Source organism: Alexandromys fortis, unplaced genomic scaffold (assembly GCF_014885135.2).
Source record: "Alexandromys fortis isolate MF-2015 unplaced genomic scaffold, M_Fortis_MF-2015_v1.1 scaffold_312, whole genome shotgun sequence".
Classification (NCBI taxonomy): domain Eukaryota; kingdom Metazoa; phylum Chordata; class Mammalia; order Rodentia; family Cricetidae; genus Alexandromys; species Alexandromys fortis.
In genome coordinates this window covers 569,400-590,124 of record NW_026068184.1, presented here as the reverse complement: position 1 = coordinate 590,124, position 20,725 = coordinate 569,400, and the positions used below count along the sequence as shown (strand labels likewise).

The 20,725-nt window shown below is 49.1% G+C and overlaps 1 protein-coding gene across 1 annotated transcript; it reads left to right on the top strand.

The window, feature by feature from the left end:
• The first annotated feature begins 5,062 nt into the window (after window positions 1-5,062).
• Window positions 5,063-18,952, top strand: Ccl24 (C-C motif chemokine ligand 24). The gene is made up of 4 exons (XM_050129307.1): window positions 5,063-5,182; window positions 16,185-16,294; window positions 16,495-16,612; window positions 18,294-18,952. The coding sequence occupies exons 2-4, from the start codon at window positions 16,222-16,224 to the stop codon at window positions 18,460-18,462; spliced, it is 360 nt and encodes a 119-aa protein (XP_049985264.1). The 5' UTR covers window positions 5,063-5,182; window positions 16,185-16,221; the 3' UTR covers window positions 18,463-18,952.
• Window positions 18,953-20,725: the final 1,773 nt, after the last annotated feature.

Here is a 20,725-nt window from a genome sequence, read left to right as displayed (position 1 = left end):
AGGTCCTGAGTTCAATTCCCAGCAACCACATGGTGGCTCTAAACCATCTGTAAAGAGATCTGGCGCCCTCTTCTGGCGTGTGAGTATGAATGGAGGCAGAAAGTTGTAATACCATAATAAATAAATCTTTAAAAAAAATAGCAAGAGCTATATAGATGACAGATAGAGAGATAGATAGATGGAAGACATTGAAGACAGATAGCTAGCTAGCTAGAAGATAGACAGATAAATAGATAAAAGATAGATGATGATAGATAGATCACAGACATTGAAGATAGACAGACAGACAGACAGACAGACAGACAGATGTATGATAGGAGGTAAGTAGACAGGCAGATGGATAAAAACTATCTATCATCAAATCCAGTACTCAAAACATCCAGCAGAAAACAATGGGGAAGCCGAGGCAGTCAGCCAGAGTGCCCCACTGAGCTTTCTTCCCACAGATGAATGCCCAGTTTCTCTGTCCCACTGCAGAAATCTTTGTATTAGAGGCTCGGCAGTAGAAACGTCTGTTGGAAATGGCGCACCTTCTAGCTGGTCTTGAGGACATAGTGTTTCACTCTTGGACTCTTTGACTGCCCTTTCCTCCCTGTCACAGAATTAGAGGAACAGCCACTGTCAGACACACATGCATAGGTACCTAGGTCTGAAATGGGGTACGAGGGGACACACATGCCCCCTTATCAGTGTGGGACTGCCACAGCCAGTTTCTACAGTGCTCGGGATAGAACCCGGCGCTCTACAAACTCAGCTGTACTCCCAGTCCCTGGGTTGGCTTTTTCAAGACAGGGTGTCACTCTAGTTCAGGTTATTGTCAAACTCATGGAAATCCTCCATCCTCAAACATCCTTGCCCCTGCCCTGCCCCAAGTGCTGAGACTATGGGCTTGTTTAATTTGTCTTTGAAACCACGTTTTCCTCTGCAGCGGAGCCTGATCTAGACTCCACAACACCCCTGCCTCAGCCTACCAAGGGCTGCGATTGCAAGTCTCATCCTGCTCTGCAGACTCACTGTATCACGCTCGTAAATGTTGTCTTTACTGATTTGAGCAGCCGTTGGAGATCTCCTAGCTCGTTCCTCCTGTGTCAGGAGACATTCTGTGGATGGTACTGACCCCATTTACCAGACTGCTGCCACTACATAGCACTGTTGACTCAGCGGCTTCAGCAGCAGCTTTCCCGACATCCTAGTCTTGGGGGCCAGGTTAAGACTGAGGCATGGGAAGGGATGGTTTCTTCCAAGGGCTGAGCAAAGGGCACTATTCCAGGCCAGTCTCCTCCTGCATGAATGGCCTTTGCTTTTTCCTCTGATTTCACATCTCTCTCCTCTGTCTGAATCTGTCTATGTGTTCAAGTTTCCTTTTTTTATAAGAAAACCATTGAGCTGGCTAGTGTAGCTCAGTGGTAGAGCCCTTGCATGGAATCCCCCAGTGAGGGGCTGGGGTATGGCTCAGTGGTAGAGCCCCTGCCTAGAATCCCCCAGTGAGGGGCTGGGGTGTGGATCAGCAGTAGAGCATTTGCCTATCAGGAAGGAAGCCCTGGATCCCATTCCTGTAACTGCAAAGAGATGAGAAGAGGTGAGTGGAAGACTAACATTGCTGGGCACAGTGGTCCATGCCTATGATCCCAGCACTTGAGAGTTTGCAGGGGAAAGAGAATCCTGAATTTGAGACTATTCTGTGTTATCTATTGAGATTCTGCCTCAAACAAGCAAGCAAACAAATAAACAAACGAATCTCAAATGAACTAAAGAGAAAACAACACTAATCATTGAGGTGGTGGCACAGGCCTTTAATCCCAGCGCTCAGGAGGCAGAGGCAGATGGATTCTGTGAGTTCGAGGTCTACAGAGGGAGTTCCAGGACAGCCAGGGCCACAAACTAAAAAGAAAAAGAGAAGAGCACTAATCATACTGCTTGGGGCTGATCCGAATGAACGTGTTTGAACTTGATCTTTTGTAGAAAGATTGCGCCTTCTAAATAAGTCACATGCCAAAGCAGTCCAACATTTCCTGTACGGGTAGAGAAAACACAGAATTCCATCCTCAACCCATCTGTCCATTCCTTCATCCATCCGCACATCTAGGAGTCCTTATGATTATTCAGGGCGCCACTGACCTATTGCTGTCCACATTGTTCTGGATTTGGCCAGCGTGTACTCCAATGAGCTAGCTCTTTCCTCTTGTGTGGTCCCTCTATCAGCCTAGCATATAAAGCTATCCCAGCCTCTGCTTTCCCCACCTGAGGGCTAGACTGGTCATTTTCTCTTTTGCTTTATTTTTTTGAATCCCGATCTGGAATAGCTTGGAACTCTGTGTAACCTATTTTGGGGCCTAGAATGCACAACCTTCTTTATATCTCATGAGGATTCTAGGCAGGGGCTCTACCACTGAGCCACACCCCAGCCCCTCACTGGGGGATTCTAGGCAGGGGCTCTACCACTGAGCCACACCCATAGCCTTCATTTTCTTTCATAGAGTGGTGTTTGATATAAGATTTGCCAGAGAGAATAAGAGGGCCCTGCAGCACAAGGAAGACCACAAGGGACTCAAAAGATGGAGGGACAGGTGGGACCTGTATACACTTTTGGTCCCAGCAATCAGGAGGCTGAGGCAGAAGGATTGCATATTGAAACTCCATCTCATAAAACAGGGGAGGGACAAGAGAGGGAAACAGACAAGAGAGGGGGTGATGACTGGTGCTGGGTTCCTGAGGACTCTGCCAGGTGTCTTCTGCTAGAAGCTTCCTTCTCTGCCAGGGGCCTGACTTGTGCTTTAAAGAGCCTGAGGGGAAATCCCCTTGATCCCCACCTTCCTGTGCTATGCCAGGTTCCAACCGATAAACCAGACCACTGGTCCAAAACTGGGCCACCTGAGGGGACAGACCATCTCTCTGGCTTTGGGTGTGGTCTGAATCAAGCCTTTAAGGCCCAGCTATTTACATAAATATTTTTGAAAAGCATCTCAGTATCCTATCTTTTTCGTCTTCTTTCATTTTGTATTATGTTTTGTTTTGTTTTCCAAAACAGGTTTTCTCTGCAGTTTTGGAACCAATCCTGGAACTCGCTCTGTAGACCAGGCTGACCTCGAACTTACAGAGACCCACCTGCCTCTGCCTCCCAAGTGCTGAGATGAAAGGCGTGCGCCACCACTGCCCAGCTTCTATTTCTTTTTCTAATTGAAATCAATCCACAAATATAGAATTCATCATTTTATCCCTTTTACAATGTAAGTTGAAGGGTGTGGTATTGCTTGGTGATGGAGAAGTGTCCTGGGTTCAATCCCCAGCACCCTTACCACCAACAGAAAGATCTTCTAAAAGGGTAGTTTGAGGCTAGCAAGATGGCTCAGCAGGTAAAGGCACTTGCCAGCAAGACTGAGAACCTGAGTTCAGTCCTCCAGCCCCACAGGGTAGAAGGAAAGAATTGAGGAGCACCTGCCTAGGATCCCCCAGTGAGGGGCTGGGGTGTGGCTCAGTGGTAGAGCACCTGCCTAGGATCCCCCAGTGAGGGGCTGGGGTGTGGCTCAGTGGTAGAGCCCCTGCCTAGAATCTCCCAGTGAGGGGCTGGGGTGTGGCTCAGTGGTAGAGGACTTGCCTAGAATCCCCCAGTGAGGGGCTGGGGTGTGGATCATCAATAGAGCATTTGCCTATCAGGAAGGAAGCCCTGGACCTCTTTCCTGTAACTACAAAGATATGAGAAGAGGTGTAGTGTTACACATCTTTAATCCCAGCACTCAGGAGGCAGAGGCAGGTGGGTCTCTGTGAGTTCGAGACCAGCCTGGTTACAGAGTGAGTTTCAGGACAACCAGGGTTACATAGTTAGACCTTGTCTCAAACAAACAAACAAACAAACAGAAAAAAACAGAAACTTTTGCAAGTTTTCCTCTGACATTCACAGCTGTGACATGTCATGTATGTCCCCTGCACCTCTGCACACACAAATTACATATATAAAATATAAGAAAGCATCTGGAAAGGTAAAATAGGGTACATTGAGCAGAACAGTTACAAATGGTGACCATACAACCACAGTCTAATTCCAGAACACTTTATCAGCCCTAAAAAGAAACCCTGTCCCCACTTCCCCTACCTCTCAGGTCTTGGTTAATCCCTATGGATTTTTCTGTTCTATTTCTTCTATTGCCCTTCGCCAAAAGCCTGAGAAGTGATTACCCAAATCATATCTTACAAATGGGGTCATTTCATGTGATGTCCTCAAGGCTCATCGCCCACACTGTGGCATCTATCAGCACCTAATGCCTTTGCGCAGCTGAGTAAGAGTCCACTGCATAGATGTTGCCCAGTTTTCCCCGTCCCATTTTTAGCAATTATGAGAAATGCAGCTAGAAACATTAGCATGCAAGTTCTCGTGCGGATGTCCTTTTTTTTTTTAAATTTGCTAAGGCATGTAGAGTAAAATTGTTGAGTCATATCATAATGCTATACTCAACTTTGAGGAACTGCTGAATCTTTCCATAGTGGTCATGACATTTATATTCCAACTGGCAATGAGCGGAAGTTCCTGGTTCCCTGACAGAATTTGTTATTTTCCGTCTTCATTTCATTGTAGTAACCAAACCGAAATCCACGTAGGTGTGCCTCCAGCTCAGTAGCATTAACCCGCTTATGCTGTTGCATAACAAACCATCTAATTCTCTAGAACTTCGCTATGTTGCCAATGAACCCTGCACCCATCCAACTGCTTACCTACCCATGACCTCTAACGATCAGACTTCTACTACTGGGGGTGTTTCTGTAAATGGAGGACAGGGGAGGTAGCTCATCTGTAGAGTAATGCGCGAAACAATCCCACACCAGTTAGGATTTAAAGGGGTATTTATTTTGGGGGGTAAAACTCACAAAGCACCAACCGTCAGGAAAGGAGCCTAGTCGCCTGGAGCAGGAGCGGGAACCAAGCACCGGAACCAAGAGAGCAGGCCGAGGCTTGTAGCTCTTTTTTAAAGATAAATAGACCACGCCCCAGTGGGCTGGTATTTCAGCAGCCATTGGCTGAAGGAGCGGAAGGTCCTCCCGCAGCTGTAGAGCCATTAATGAACCAGTTGTGGAGTACAGGGGTCCGCAAGATGGCTCAGCAGATAAAGGTGTTTGCTGATAAACCTGACTGACATGGCGGAGGGAAAGAATTGACACTTGCAAGTTATCCTCTGACCTCCACAAGACGGTATGTGTGCAATGAACTCCAACACACAATTATTGTTCTTTTAAAGCGGGTGTGTGTGTGGAGACAAACACAGGACAGACAAAACACGCACGAAAGGAGGAGACACAGACACGCGGCTCCCACGTGGGTGCGCTTTAATGGGGGGGGGACACGATAAGGGACAGGTGTGCAAGACACACAAGGGTAAAGGGCAAGAGAGAGCGAGACCTCGTGGAAGCTCGCTTTTTAAGGAGAAGCGCAAGGGTATCTGGGAGAAATGTCCTGCACCTGTGCGCGCCCGCGCGCAGGTATCCGTAATCCAGGAGGAATCTGGGAGCTGTAGTTTCCAAAAGGAACAACAACAATAACTAACAACTCTTTCAAGGAAAGCTCAAAGCTGGGTGAAATGTCACTGCCTCTGCCTCCGAGTGCTGGGATTGAAGGCGTGCGCCACCACTAGGCGGCTAGGTAATTTTTTTTTTTTTTTNTTTTTTTTTTTTTTTTTTTTTTTGGTTTTGATAGACATGGTTTCTCTGTGGTTTTGGAGCCTGTCCTGGAACTAGCTCTTGTAGACCAGGCTGGTCTCGAACTCACAGAGATCCGCCTGCCTCTGCCTCTCGAGTGCTGGGATTAAAGGCGTGCGCCACCACTGCCCGGCTAGGTAATGTTTTTTATTATCTTTTTTAATTTTTATTTTTAGGTACGTGTGCATGTGTGTGTGTGTGTCTGTCTGTCTGTCTGTCTGTCTGTCTGTCTCTGTCTGTGTGTGTCCGCGTCTGTGTTTGCGAGTGCAGTGCCCACAGAGGTCATAAGAGAGAGTCAGAAGCTCAGGAGCTGGAGTTAAAGATGGTTGTGGGCCAATCAATGTAGGGACTGGGAAGAGGACTGAGGTCCTCTGAAAGAGCAATGAATGCTTTGACCACTGAGCCATCTCTCTAGCCATTCTGGAGATTCTCAAACCGTAGCCTGGGTTGGTCTGGGGTTCATGATACAGGCCAGGCTGAACTCCAACTGACAGTAGTTCTCTTGCCCTGAGTGCCCGGGTTACAGGCTGAGTCACCACGCCTGGCTCAGAGAGCGTGCTTGATAAAGAAAAGGAAAGTATTTTCTAACCATTCAAGAGGGTCTCAGAAGGGCCTCTGGCTGTATCATCGTATGGTGGGGGCAGAGGGAAAGAGGGAGGGGCGAGGGAGAAAGAGACTCCCCCTGTGTACACATGTGTGTATACTTGTGAGCTCGCCCTGTGTACACATATGTGTATGCTTGTGCACACTTAGGTGCACATGCTGGTGGAGGTCAGCCCTGTGAATACATGTGTGTATGCTTGTGAGCTCTTCCTGTGTATACATGTGTGTATGCTTGTACACACATTGGTGGAGGCCAGCCCTGTGTATACATGTGTGTACGCTTGTGCACACTTAGGTGCACATGCTGGGGGAGGCCAGCCCTGTGTATACATGTGTGTATGCTTGTGCACACTTAGGTGCACATGCTGGTGGAAGCCAGAGGACTCCCTCAGCTTTCATGTCTCAGGTGCCTTCATAGTCTCCATTTATTTCTGAGATAAGGTCTCTCATTTCCTGGAGCTCACCTTGTAGACTCTGCTAGCTGTCCGGCAAGGCCCAAGTCCTCCTGCCTCCCTGGTCCTGGGGTCCTGGGGTCACAGTTGTGGACTATCACACCTGCTTTTTTTTTTTTTTTAATGACATGGTCTCACTCTAGGCTGGAATTTGCTATGTAGACTAGGCTGGTCTTGAACTCAGAGATCTGCCTGCCTCTGCCTCTGGAGTGCTGGGACTAAAGGCATTCGCTACCAAGCCCAGCAAGCTGTTTTTTCCATTTGTTTGTTTAACCATGGGTTCCTGGGATTGAACTCGGACCTTCACGCTTGCGAGGCAAACATTTTACCCACTGAGCTGTCTCCTCTGTCACAGCCTCGTCCTTTGTCACAACCCTCTCCCACAAAAGTGCTCATCTGCTAGTGAGCACAGAGCTCTCACAACTACTGAATGTCCCATCTCTTTGTGTGCGGGTCTGAGTGTGTATGTGTGTGTGTTCTCACCGGATCTGAAGCCCACCATTCTTCACCTAGGCTGGCTGACCAACAAGGGCATGTGGTTGCCCTGCCTTCCCGCCACCCCCAGCGGGGCTCCCGTGAGCATGCACAGCCACACCTTCTTTTACTTTTGGTTTTGTTCTTTCGAGACAGGGTTTCTCTGTGTAGCCCTAGCTGTCCTGGAACTCTCTCTGTAGACCAGGCTGGCCTCAGAATCACAGAGGTCCTCCTGCCTCTGCCTCCCGAGTGCTGGGATTAAAGGCGTTTGCCACTACCACCCAGCTGTACCCTACTTTTTTTTTTAATATTTATTTATTTATTATGTATACAATATCCTGTCTGTGTGTATGTCTGCAGGCCAGAGGAGGGCACCAGACCTCATTACAGATGGTTGTGAGCCACCATGTGGTTGCCGGGAATTGAACTCAGGACCTTTGGAAGAGCAAGCAATGCTCTTAACCTCTGAGCCATCTCTCCAGCCCCCTGTACCCTACTTTATGTATGGACACTGGGGGTCTGAACTCACAGGTTCCTGCCTGCACTCTTATCCCTGAAGCCACCCCCAGCCTGAGATCTTGCCTCTCAGCACGGTTGCCTTTGAGCTTAAAGGTTGCAGTCCATTACCACCAGGAACAGATTCCGACCACAGCAAGTGGGAATGGGGTCCTGAGCAGGGCAACTCAGATTTTGTTCCTCCCTCTCCTGTGTGTTCTTCAAGGTATATCCCCTCTGGGGAATGCAGCTGGGCTTTTTCTAGTCCCCATCTAAGCCTAGGCCCCCTGGACATCAGCAGGGTTGGCAACAGGATCTCCCTACCACCTGATGTCCCTGCCATGATGGACTGTTAGCTCCTGAAGCCGTGGGCTCAAATAGACACCTCCTCCCTCCCGCTGCTTCAGCCAACTACCCTGGCCCCAATACCGTCTCATCCCACCCGCCCATGGAGCCTGCCACGTCACCAGGTCACAGCTCTTGACCTCATTAACCTACTCAGAACTGGGAGTGGTTGCCACAGGATCAAGGCTGGGTCCCACTTGTGAGAGACACTCGCAGATCTTTCCAAACACCAGAGCCACCCTTCGTGACTGTTGCAAGCCTCCCTTTCCTTCCATTGACAATGATGGTGATGAATGGAGATTAGCTTCTAAAGAACTGGTCCATTTCCTAGGCAACCAGGGCTCTGCTCCAACCCTGCCCCGCCCCACACTGAGAGCCCTAGCCGCTGCCTGTGTGTCCCAAATGGTCCGAGAATGATCTACAACGGCCATACATTTGGCTTTGAATGAGTGAGTTTACTGACCATATACAGCAAGCAGAAATAAAAGAAAAAGGGAAGAGGAAGAGAGAACACAAACTATCAAAGCAGGCACTGGAAACATCCAGCAGAAACCAACTCGGGGAGTCCATTGGAGCAGCAGGCTGGAGTTTCAGAGCAAGAGTCAGAGCAGAGGGGAGCGTCCCATCAAGTAAGGCTTCCTATAAAAGAACAATTAACAGGAGCTGGAGAGATGGCTCAGCGATTAAGAGTGTGTGCTTCTTGCAGAGGACCGGAGTTTGTATCTAATCACCTACATAGTGGCTCATAGCCTCCTGTAACTCTAGCTTCAAGGAATCTAATGCTCCCTTCTGGATTCATATGCACACAGGAACACACAGACATTTACACAAAATTAATAATTTAGAATTAAAAAGATTTATTTCTAGCTGGGTAGTGGTGGCGCATATATGCCTTTAATCCCAACACTCGAGAGGCAGAGCAGGGGTGATCTCTCTGAGTTTGAGGCCAGCCTGGTCTACAAAGTGAGTTCCAGGATAGCCAGGGCTACACACAGAAAAACCCAGTCTTGAAAAACCAGGGGGGAAAAAGAGATTTCTTTCTTTTTATCATATGTGTATGGGCGTTTTCTTACATATATGTCTCTGCACCACGTGTTCATACCTGGTGCCCACAGAATCTGGAAGAGGGCATCGGATCCCCTGGAGCTGGAGCTATAGACAGTTGTGAGCTGCCATGTGGGTGCTGGAGATTGAACGTGGGTCCTCTGGGAGAGCAGCCACTGAGTGCTCTTAACCGCTGAGCCATCTCTCAGAAGCGGACTGGGGAGGCAGAGGCCATCAGCTGGAATGCCCCATTAAGCTTTCTCTCCAGGGCTGAGCGTCCAGCTTCTCTCTCTCCCACTACAGGGACCTTTATACCATGAGGTGAACACTAGTGACCTCTGTTGGAAAAGGGTCACCTTCCAGAGGTCCCCAAGACCACAGCGCTTTCATTCTTGGGCCGTTTTCCTGTTCTCTTTTCTCCCTGTCGCAGAGTTAGTGGTGAGGGCAGCTGATCCCTAGACATGGGACCTTGGCGGACACTGAGACAAACGTGCTTGGGTCTGTAATGGGGGAGTGAGCTCAAACAGCACCCAACAGTGTACCAGTCTACTGTATTTTATACATATTCTGCTTCTGCAGCATTATGGCCATCGGTGCCAGTGTCTCTGCTGTGGTGTGATATGAAGTGGCCCCCTGCAGACTCATGTGTGTGAACTTTTGTTCCCTTGCTGGTGGCTCTGATCTGGAAGGCTGTGCAATCTCTGGCACGGGGTATCCCCTCCCCCCAGCAGCTGGCAATGGGTCATTAAAGGTGAAACCCAAAGGCTCTTTGCTTTCTAGTGGTGCCCCTGTCAACAAAGGCTGGGCCTCTCCTGCCCCCGTGCCTTCCTTGCCATAATAGACTTAAATTCCTGGAAGTCATGACCAAAAGCCTTTCTTCTCAATTTGTTTGGTTAGGTATTTTGTCTGAGTGCCAAGAAAAATGATCACAGCCCTCTTCCTGGATCATGTCTTGAGATATTTTGAACTAATTCATTTCTCTTTTAATTTCTTTAGTACAGGTTCATGTACATATCTGTCACTAAGCCCATCTCTCACTGGGGATTCTAGGCAGGGGCTCTACCACTGAGCCAGACCCCAGCCCCTCACTGGGGGATTCTAGGCAGGGGCTCTACCACTGAGCCACACTTCCAGCCCCTTGGGATTCTAGGCAGGGGCTCTACCACTGAGCCACACCCCCCAGCCCCTCACTGGGGGATTCTAGGCAGGGGCTCTACCACTGAGCCACACCCCAGCCCCTCACTGGGGGATTCTAGGCAGGGCTCTATGGTTGACATAGACCTCAGCCCTCTTTCCTCATTTTATTTGAGACAGGGTTACACTCAGTTGCCCAGGCTGGCCTTGAATCATATGAAGCAGTATATTGGCCTGGAACTTGTAATTCTCTTGCCTCAGACTTTCAGGTTGCTGGCACAACAGGTCTATGCTCAACCCACAGCTCACCTGAGGGACACCTAACATCACCTGTGTAAACATCTTAAGCAGAATATGGTGGCATACTTGTAAACACAAAATTGCTCTCTGACTCCACACATTCTTTATAGTACAGGAGCGTGCACATGCACACACACACAGACTAATGATAAATGCATTTTTTTAAAATTCCAAAAATACAGTTGACATTTCAAGAATTATGTTAGAGGGGGGATAGAAAACAAAACAAAAATGAACATAAAGCAAAAGAAATGAAATATATTTAAGAATTAAATTAAAAGTAAGCTTCAGGGGCTGGAGAGATGGCTCAGAGGTTAAGAGCATTGCCTGCTCTTCCAAAGGTCCTGAGTTCAATTCCCAGCAACCACATGATGGCTCACAACCATCTGTAATGGGTCTGGTGCCCTCTTCTGGCCTAAAGGCATACACACACACAGAGAATATTGTATACATAATAAATAATAAATAAATATTTTAAAAAAAGTAAGCTTCAGTTTTAGCTGACAAAGTGAGGCATATTTTAAGTACAATGAAGCAGTATCCACCCTCTGGTTACTCGTGTAGTGTAGTGTTTTACACTGAGTCAGATCTGGCCAGTACTCCACTTTTAAAATGAAGACACTCAGGCCTGCAGAGGCAGGGTGGGGGTGAGGTTCTGAGCTGGACCTGGGGATGGACCCTGGGCAGGGGACCCACCCTACAGCTCTGAGATGCTTCTTTTGGTTCCTTTGTCATCTGCCTCTTGCCCACCCCCTTTCTAGAAGTTTCTCCCTGTGCCTGTTGCTTCTTTCTCTTCCTATCTGTCCTTCACTTCCTAGATCCTCCATCTCTACCTGTCCTAAAGCAGGGTGGACTCTGAGGTCCTCCTGCCTCAAGCTCTGGAATCATCTCGCAGATTTCTTCTCCTACCCCCTCCTTCCTCCCTCCCCTCTCTCTGCTCTCTTCCCTCCCCCCCCCTTTGTTTCCTCTCCCTCTCCTTCTCCTCTCTCTCCTCCCCTCCTGCTCTTTCTTTCTCTCCATTCCACCTTCTCACATTTCTTGAGACAAGTTTTCACTGAACAGCCCAGGCTGGACCACCATACCGATCCATATAGCCCAGGCTAGCCTTCCATATAGCCCAGGCTAGCCTTGAGCTTTCTTTTTCTTTTTTTCTTTCTTTTCTTTTCTTTTCTTTTTTTTTTTTTTTTTTGGTTTTTCGAGACAGGGTTTCTCTGTGGCTTTGGAGCCTGTCCTGGCACTAGCTCTGGTCTCGAACTCACAGAGATCCGCCTGCCTCTGCCTCCCGAGTGCTGGGATTAAAGGCGTGCGCCACCGTCGCCCGGCTAGCCTTGAGCTTTCCATCTCTCTACTTCAGCTTCCCAAGGCTAAGAAGACAGGCACGTGCCACCCATCAGGTCCCACTTCTAAGTCTTGCTTTCAACCTTCCTCCTCTGCCAGTCAATGCCAGCCCTTCAAGAGAAAGGATACGGGTTCCCGTTTGGAGAGCCAGGATTAATGGCCCAGTTATAGCGTCTTATTTGTCTCCCTTCATAAGGTTTCCATTTTCCTCTTGGAAACTACGGTTGTAAGAACCAGGAAAGCATGTGCAAGCCCGAGGGCCTGAGTTCAAATCTCCAGCACCCATGTGTTTGCTGTGTGGGGGTACTGGCCCATCTATGCCAGCACTTAGGAAGTGAAGACAGGGGATCCCTGAGGCAAGTGCTGAGTCAGTGAGTTCTGGGCACAGTGAGGAACCCTAGATAAAAGGTTCCTAGATAAAAGGAACCCTAGATAAAGGCACTTACTGTCAACCTCCAGCCTCCATAGGCACACATGCTACATGTACCTGTATACACACATACACACACTGGGACAAACACACGCATGTATGCATACACCACAGATACTCACATACTTATGTGAAAACAACAACCAGGCTTGGGAACCCCACCCACTCCCCTAGACAGACTTGAAGACAGAGTGGGTGGTATTTTAAGGCCTTGGAAAACCCCCTAGGGGGTGTTAGTAATCTGGGGGCACCAACCACTTCAAGGCCTCCCACTGATGACCTTTGCCAACCCACTCGAGTTACAACACCAGGCCCTGAGCATCCCTGTCCATGCACTTCTCTCCCCAGAGAGCCGCGAATTTCCACTTCCTCTTCCTGCCACGTGCTTGGGCTTGCCCCGCAGAATTGCTAAGCAGCAAAGGCTGGGGTTGGCTCTAGAAAATACAGCAATGGGGGGGGGGGGGTGTGTGGCTGGGAGATGGCTCGGTGGCTAAAGCATTTGCTGTACAAACTTCACGACCTGAGTTCAGATCCCCAGAACCTAGGCAAAGGCAGAAAGAGAGAAGCGGTCCCACGAAATTATCCTCTGACCTCCACATGTGTGTCACAGCACACAGATTCCCTGCCCCCAACAATCGCATAAATCAATCAGTCGATCGATTTTTTTTTTTAAGTTGGGTTTTAGCAATGGGAGCTTGTAACCCCAGTGCTGAAGCAGAGGGAGAGGAGGATCCCTGAAGTTCGCTGGCCAATCAGTCTAGACAAATCAGAGACCTCCAGGGTCTGTGAGAAATCCTGTCTCCGGAAGCAGCTGGCTCCGTGGGGAAGCGCACCTTCTGCTCTCGCAGAAGTTCAATTCCCAGCCTCCAAGCCTGGCTGTTTTCAGCTGCCTATAAACCCGCTTCCAGGTGATCTGACGACCTCTTCTGGTCTCTAGCGGCGTCTGCACTTGCATGCACAGCCGCACACACACAATTTAAAATAAAAATAAAATCTACATAGATAAATGTGGAGAGAAGGGAAAGATTCCCGACATAAACCTCTTGTGGCTTCCACTCTTGTGCGCGCGCACCCGGTTGCACTCGCGTGTTCGTGTACTGTTATTGCGCGAGGCTCCAGATCAACCCAAACAGACCCACGAAGTTACCACAAGGCAAGATTTAACCCCAGGGCAGCACAAAAGAAGGGGGAAAGTGGAGGGGGCCGATCAATCAGGGCCGCAGAACAGACTCCGGAGCTGAACCGCAACCCTGAGTGCCCCTGAAGCAAGGTATTTAAGCAGTCACAAACAGTTGTTGCCAAGTTACAGTTGCAGCTGCTCCCAATCAGAAATCAAAGATTAGGGGCTTTCTTTAAGTGTTCCGTGATTGACAACCGACGCACAGTACAAGTGTTTCAGCCCAACCAACGCGATTTATTCTTTCTGTTGTTAGGAACAGCCATAGTGTTTCTAGGGACCTAAAGAAGCACAGTGACTATTTCTATGGTTTAGGGAGGAGGTGGGTCAGCTATTGGAAAGTTCCCAGTTTCCCTAGGGCTTGGGAACCGAAACTGTGTTTCACCCTACAGGTAAATAGTCTGCAGTCAGAACGGTAGCACTTAGGGCAGCAGCATGCTATTGCCTGTTCCCAACAGTACATACACCGGACACAGATACCTCATAAGGCATACATAGACAGAAGGTATCGTAATAGATTGTAGGCACTCTACTTGCTGCCCTGCCCACTTATCTCTTGTAGGGAACTCAAGAAATCTTTCCTATCCAAAATAAGAAGGAAAATAAACATTTAACGACCACGCGTGCACACACACACGCTAAATTACTAACTAAATGCAATAATAACTTTTTAAAGCGTATGCTGGAGAAATGGCTCAACAGATAACAGGGCTTGGGTTCTTCCAGAGAACCTGAGTTTAGTTTTCACTGCCTTTGATGACTCCACAGCCAGTTAGAACTCTAGGGGTTCTGATGCCACCTTGTGGCATCCCTGGGTACCTACATACAATACACTCACAACCCCTGAATGCTTGCCGGGTGTTTCTGTGACTTCTCTCATGGGGGTGCTGGGTGAGAATTCTCACTGCTCCCCCCACACACCACATACCACACACACATGTACCCCAAGTGTGTGATGGGTGTTTCTAAAAATTCTGGGGACTTGATGGCCATAGATTTGGGGGCACAGAGGTCCTTATACTCACAGAGAAGCGCGAAGAGAACCAGGAATGTTCACCACTCAGGGGTGTCCCCTCAATGGAGTTGGTTTTTATAAACCAAATACCTGCATTCCATCCAGAAAGCTGGGACTGGGTTTTGTTAACGAGCTGCTGACCTTTCTGCTGTCTGTGAAGGCAGACCTCACCCATCACCCCAGAATGATCATCCCAGATTTCCCTCGCTAGACTGTTACCCATCCTCAGGGGAGATGTCACATGTACTTTATGGCCTGCTGACCTCTGTGCTATAAGTCAGAGACCCCACTAGGTTCTAGGACTTTTGGCTACAGAACCTGCCCTCACGGTCACACGTACTGTGTAAAAAGAGTCTCCATGTAGTCACACCTGAAGATGCCTTGTGCACCTGGAATTGTAATGATGGTTGCCTGGAAACCTTTCCCCGAACTGTACTGGGCTTTAACTTTGCTGACAATGAATCGCCTGGCATTAGAGCCCCCAAAGTCTGATCCAGGGTGACGAGGTCGTTCTCATCTCCTTGTTCAGTTTGCTGCCTGCATGGACTGCCCCCATAGAAAGGAAACATCTATCTCTAGAGACTCATTCACCACATGACATGTTTAATAAAAGTGTGATGGATAGAGAAACCCTGTCTTGAAAAAAAAAATAAAGTTTGATGGATGAATAAATGAATAGGTGAATGAATGCGTGGGTGGATAGGTGGATGGATGGATGGGTTAGTGGGTGGGTGAGTGGGTGGGTGGATGGATGGATGGGTTAGTGGGTGGGTGAGTGGGTGGGTGGATGGATGAGTTAGTGGGTGGGTGAGTGGGTGGGTGGGTGGATGAGTTAGTGGGTGGGTGAGTGGGTGGGTGAGTGGGTGGGTGGATGGATGGGTTAGTGGGTGGGTGAGTGGGTAAATGGATGTATGGATAAATGGATGTATGGATGACAATGGCTATGTAATGAGGGTACTGGTAGTTATCTAGCAGACTGCCAACTTTGTTGACCCACATGGACAAAGATTGAACTTCTGGGAAAAGACAGAAACACCAAACCACAGAGGGGAAAAAAGTAACCACTTTATCCCTTCATATATCAGGGGTCTTAAGGTTCAAAATCCTTAAGTGGATGCTGGCTTGGGAATTTCATAGGGTCTCAGGGTCCTCCTCTTGCCCCTGTGGGTCCTGTTTCGATGCCCACCACTTCTACTCCCCGTGCCTTCTGGAAACAAACCACCATCTCAGGAAGCCCGATTTTGCCGTTCTAAGCTTCCTTTAGATGGACAGATGGATGGACAGGTAGATTGATGGATGGCTGGGCAGAAGGCAGGCACAGAGGGGTAACTCTCCCCACTCTGCATCTACAAAAACGGAGGCTCAGAGAACCAAGTAACTTCCCCAGGATCCCACATGCTAAGCAGCAGAACTGAGCCATCTAAAACATCTGCCCTCGGCCTTGCCCCAAGCAGGATGACAGCCCTCCCCCCAACTCTTTCTTACTAGAATCCCCAAACATCCCTGACTCAGCTAAAGAAGAAATTGAGAAAACTTCCCCTTTTTTTCAGACCGTAGAATGCTCATGATTTTCGAGGAAGCCCGTGGGGGAGAGGGAGGGAGGGACCCCAGTGTGTGCATCTCCATATAAAGGCCAGGGGAGGGAAGTTGGGGTGTCCTCAGATCTTGAAGGCCCTCTTTCCTGCACCCCAGCTTTGACCTCTGAGCTGAGGCCTCTGATCTCCAGGACATGGCAGGCTCCGCCACTGTCATCGCCAGCCTTGTTCTCCTGGTAGCTTGCATGGGCTACATCTTCCCTACAGGTGAGACTACTGGGCCCAGGTGGGACTGCTGGTAGCAAAAGCTCCTAAGGGTGTTAGCACAAAGGAGGGTGAGGGACCCGAGCAGCCTGGCACTGGGGGAGGCACTAAGTGGCCTGGAGTATAACCTGTTCTGTGTCTGCAGCTAAGAAAGAGCATATGGAAGACTGCATGCTGACACAAACCTCTCTCCCTCCTTTTAGACTCTGCGACCATCCCCTCTTCTTGCTGCTTGTCCTTTGTTTCCAAGAAAATTCCACAACACCGAGTGGTTAGCTACCAGTTGGCCAGTGGCAGCGTCTGCCCTAAGGCAGGGGTGATGTAAGTGTCTAACCCAGGGACCTCCAGGGTCTCTGAGGGAGTTCAGAACCGGGCATCTTTGAAGAAGGCTCTACACCTCTCTGGATTTCAGCTTCCTCACCCATAAAACTGGGAGGAAAATAGGGGTGGGGTAGGTTAGTTGGTAGAGTGCCTGTCTAGAATCCACGAAGCCCTATGTTCAATCCTCAGCATCACATAACAACCAGGACATGATTCTAGACGCCGGTAATTCCAGCACTCAGAAGGCTGGAACATCCATGAAGTACCAAAAGGCAGGCAAGGCATTGTGCAGGGAGGGAAATACATGATACAGCATTATCCTAACTAATCTTTTTAAAATAATTTATTTAACTTTATTTTATGTGCATTGGTGCAAAGGTGTCATATAAGATGCCCTGGAAATGGAGTTACAGACAGTATGTGGGTGCTGGGGATTGAACCCAGATCCTCTGGAAGAACAGCCAGTGCTCTTAACCACTGAGCCATCTCTCCAGCCCTATCCTAACTAATCTTAACAGTTCCTTGAGGCAATACTTCTTAGAAAGCCTGCCAAGAATCCCCCAGTGAGGGGCTGGGGGCGTGGCTCAGTGGTAGAGCCCCTGCCTAGAATCCCCCAGTGAGGGGCTGGGGTGTGGCTCAGTGGTAGAGAACCTGCCCAGAATCCCCCAGTGAGGGGCTGGGGGCGTGGCTCAATGGTCGAGTACTTTCTTAGCATGCACAAAGTCCTGGGTTTCATTCCCAGAATGGTAAAAACAAAAACAGTCTTATAGAAAACATAAGACTTTTTTCTTTTACTGAAAGCAGTTGAGGCTCAAGGTCACATGACCAACAAGACCTCTAGATTCCAAATAGCTTCAGAGCCACCTCTCTTTTTGGGAGGGGTGTTTCGAGACAGGGTTTCTCTGTAGTTTGGATCCTGTCCTGGAACTCTCGCTGTAGACCAGGATGGCCTCTACTCACAGAGATCCGCCTGCCTCTGGGATTAAAGGCGTGTGCCACCACTGCCAGGCCAGAGCCACCTCTTCACCTGGGTTAATAAGCATGAACTCATGTCAAGCAATGGGTGCACAGTGCACAGTGGGAAATAACATGTTAATATATTCTCCAGCTGGCATCAGATTGGTTCTGAGAGCAGACATGGATCCCAGGCTCCCCTCTCAGTTATAGCATGCCCAGTAGCCATGTTTCCATGCATAGTGTGAACTGGTAACATTCGCCTTTAGAAATAGGTATATGTGTAGTCACACGTGTGTGTGCATGTGCATGTACATGTGCCGACATCACAAGCACTCACCACCATGCCTAGAGTTTTCTAAAAGTGGGTTCCGAGGCTTGAACTTGGATCCTCACAGTTGCAAGGCAGACTTTTGACCAACTGAGCTGTCTTCTCAGCTCAGTTTCTCCGCTCTAGATACTGTATCTCCTATCACACCCAGCATTATAATTCAAAAGCAGGGCCTCCTCTGTCTCACAAGGAGGCCATAGGATGAGCACGGCACCCCATACTCCATGGTGGTCCTGTCCCCCAGTGGTAAAAACCCAGAATGTACAGAAAGAGAACTCACCAGGGACACCCTCGCCCCAAGGGTGAGCAGCTGAGACCCCTGGTCCCCCACACTCGCTTCCTCACAAAGGGACCTTGCCAGATCTCCAACTAATCCCTTGCTCTTCTTTTCCACAGCTTCATCACCAAGAAAGAACAAAAGTTCTGTGCTGACCCCAAGTTGCCGTGGGTCCAGAGGTACATAAAGAACCTGGATGCCAAGAAAAAGCCACCCTCTTCGCGTGTCAAAGCCCTGGGCACCAGGTTTTCCATCCAGAGTCTCCGTGGCAACAGCACGGAGGTTTAGCTGCTTCTCCTCTGCCCCCGAACTTGGACATCGGTCCTGACTCCTTGGCCAGCTGCTTTGGGCTTGGCACACCAGCTGGGACGAGGCCTGAGTTCATTCTCCCACTCTCAGCGTTTCTTTTGGGGAATGTGTTTATTTTTATTTTTTTTTATTTTTTATTTTTTTTCTGTGAGAAACTGAGGGAGTTCCGAGCATGCCAGAGTTCTGGTGTTTCCTGTGCTGAACGAGAAGGTTTCAGAAGAACATTTGTAGTCATTCTGCATTTTCCTCTCGCGTGGCTCCAAGGCTTCATCAGAGCCCAGGTGCATAAAACCAGAGTACCTGCAGGTGTACCTTGTTTGCAGCTGGCTTCAATGGGGTCCTGGTCTTGGGGTGGGGCTTGGGGGGCTGTCTGTCCGCCTGTGGGTGAAGCTCTGTCAACAGTAGTAACCCCCAAGCAGCTTGGGGATAATCCAGACTGGTCCCACCTTCAGAACTTTGAACAAATATAATCTCAACTGAAACTTTTAAGCCTGTCAGCTGTTATAAAGGGGATGGAGGGGGGCTGGGAATGTCACTCAGTGGTGGGGTGCTCACCTAGCATACAAAGCACACTGGGTTTCAACCACAGCACTGCAAACACTAGGCGTGACGATGCGTGCCTGTAATCTCAGCTCCCAGGCAAGAAGATCGGAAGTTTGAGGTTAGCCAGGCGTGGCGGCTTAAATCTTTAATCCCTGAATTCGGGAGGCAGAGGCATGAGGATCTCTGAATTCGAGGCCAACCTGATCTACATAGTGAGTTCCAGGACAGCTAGGGCTATATAGAGAGACCTTCCTCCAAACCTCCTCCCTTGCCGGGCGGTGGTGGCACGCGCCTTTAATCCCAGCACTCAGGAGGCGGAGGCAGGTGGATTTCTGTGAGTTCGAGACCAGCCTGGTCTACAAGAGCTAGTTCCAGGACAGGCTCGAAAACCACAGAGAAACTCTGTCTCGAAAGACCAAAAACAACAACAACAACAACAACAACAACAAACCTCCTCCCTCCAAAAAGAAGTTCAAGAATATCCTTAGTTACATAGTGAATTTGAGGCCAGCCTGGGCCACATGGAACTTCGTCACGAAGAGAGCAAGGAAGGAGGAAGGGGCAGGGAGGGAAGGAGGGAAGGAGGGAGGGAGGAAGGAAGGAAGGAAGGAAGGAAGGAAGGGGAAGGGAGGGGAGGGAAAGGGGAAGGCATACAGCTGAGCATAATGGACACATCTATGGCAAGTACTCAGGAGGCTGAGGCAGGAGGATCACGAGTTCCAGACCTGTCTGGGCTGATACACACACACACACACACACACACACACAAAACCTTGGGGTCGCTCGCTCTCCTTCGTTGGTGCCCAAACTCTCTTCCCTTCCCCAGAATATAGGGAGAGTTCAGTGTTAACAGCACAGCAACTTCTCATCCCTCAGAGCAGCGAGGAACAAGCCATGCCACCAGGTTTCTGTTTGTTTTGAGACAGGGTTTCCCTGTGTAGCCCTGGCTGGCCTGGAACTCATTCTGTAGACCAGGCCGGCCTCAAACTCAGAGATCTGCCTGTCTCTGTATATGTGTATGATAGATATAGAGAGAGTTTTAATTTTAAAAAGTATCTACAAAATCTACAAAAAAAAAAAAAAAAAAAAAAAAAAAGGTATCCAAAGGCCAGGATGAGGGTTCAGCCTAGCTAGTTTAATTCTTGTGAACATACAATTTCAATATGTTCCACTGGCTCTCCTAGTGGTCAGAGTGTTTGCTGTCTAAGTGTGAGAACCTGTGGGGGTTTGAATGAAAGTGGCCCCACAGGTTCACAGGGAGCGGGACTACTAGTGTCCCTAGCGGTGGGCTTTGAGGTTTCAGAAGCTCAAGCCAGACCATGCTGCCTGCAGATCCAGAAGTGGAACTCCCAGCCACCTCTCCAGCACCATGTCTGCCTGTGTGCTGCCTTGCTTTCTGCCATGCTGAAATGGACTAAACCTCTGAGCTGTATGCCAGCCCTAATTAAACGTTTTCCTTCGTAAGAGTTGCCCTGGTCATGGAGTCTCTTGATGGCAATAGAAACCCTGACTAAGGCGGGGCCTGAGACTAAATTCCACATACAAATTCCAGCATCCACATAAAAACCAAGTGTGGTTGGGAGCACCTGTAGCCTCTGGTGGAGCCGAGGCAGGCTGACCATGGAGTGGAAGGACCAGCTAGCTATGACCGATGAAAGGGTAAGCTTTGGTTCAGTGAGAGACCCTTTCTCAAGGGAAT

Excerpts from the sequence above, each read along its gene's own strand:
- Ccl24 (XM_050129307.1), top strand. The coding sequence starts at position 16,222 with ATGGCAGGCTCCGCCACTGTCATCGCCAGCCTTGTTCTCCTGGTAGCT. Across the intron at positions 16,295-16,494 it reads GGGCTACATCTTCCCTACAG|ACTCTGCGACCATCCCCTCT; the intron begins GTGAGACTACTG and ends CCCTCCTTTTAG. Across the intron at positions 16,613-18,293 it reads TGCCCTAAGGCAGGGGTGAT|CTTCATCACCAAGAAAGAAC; the intron begins GTAAGTGTCTAA and ends TCTTTTCCACAG.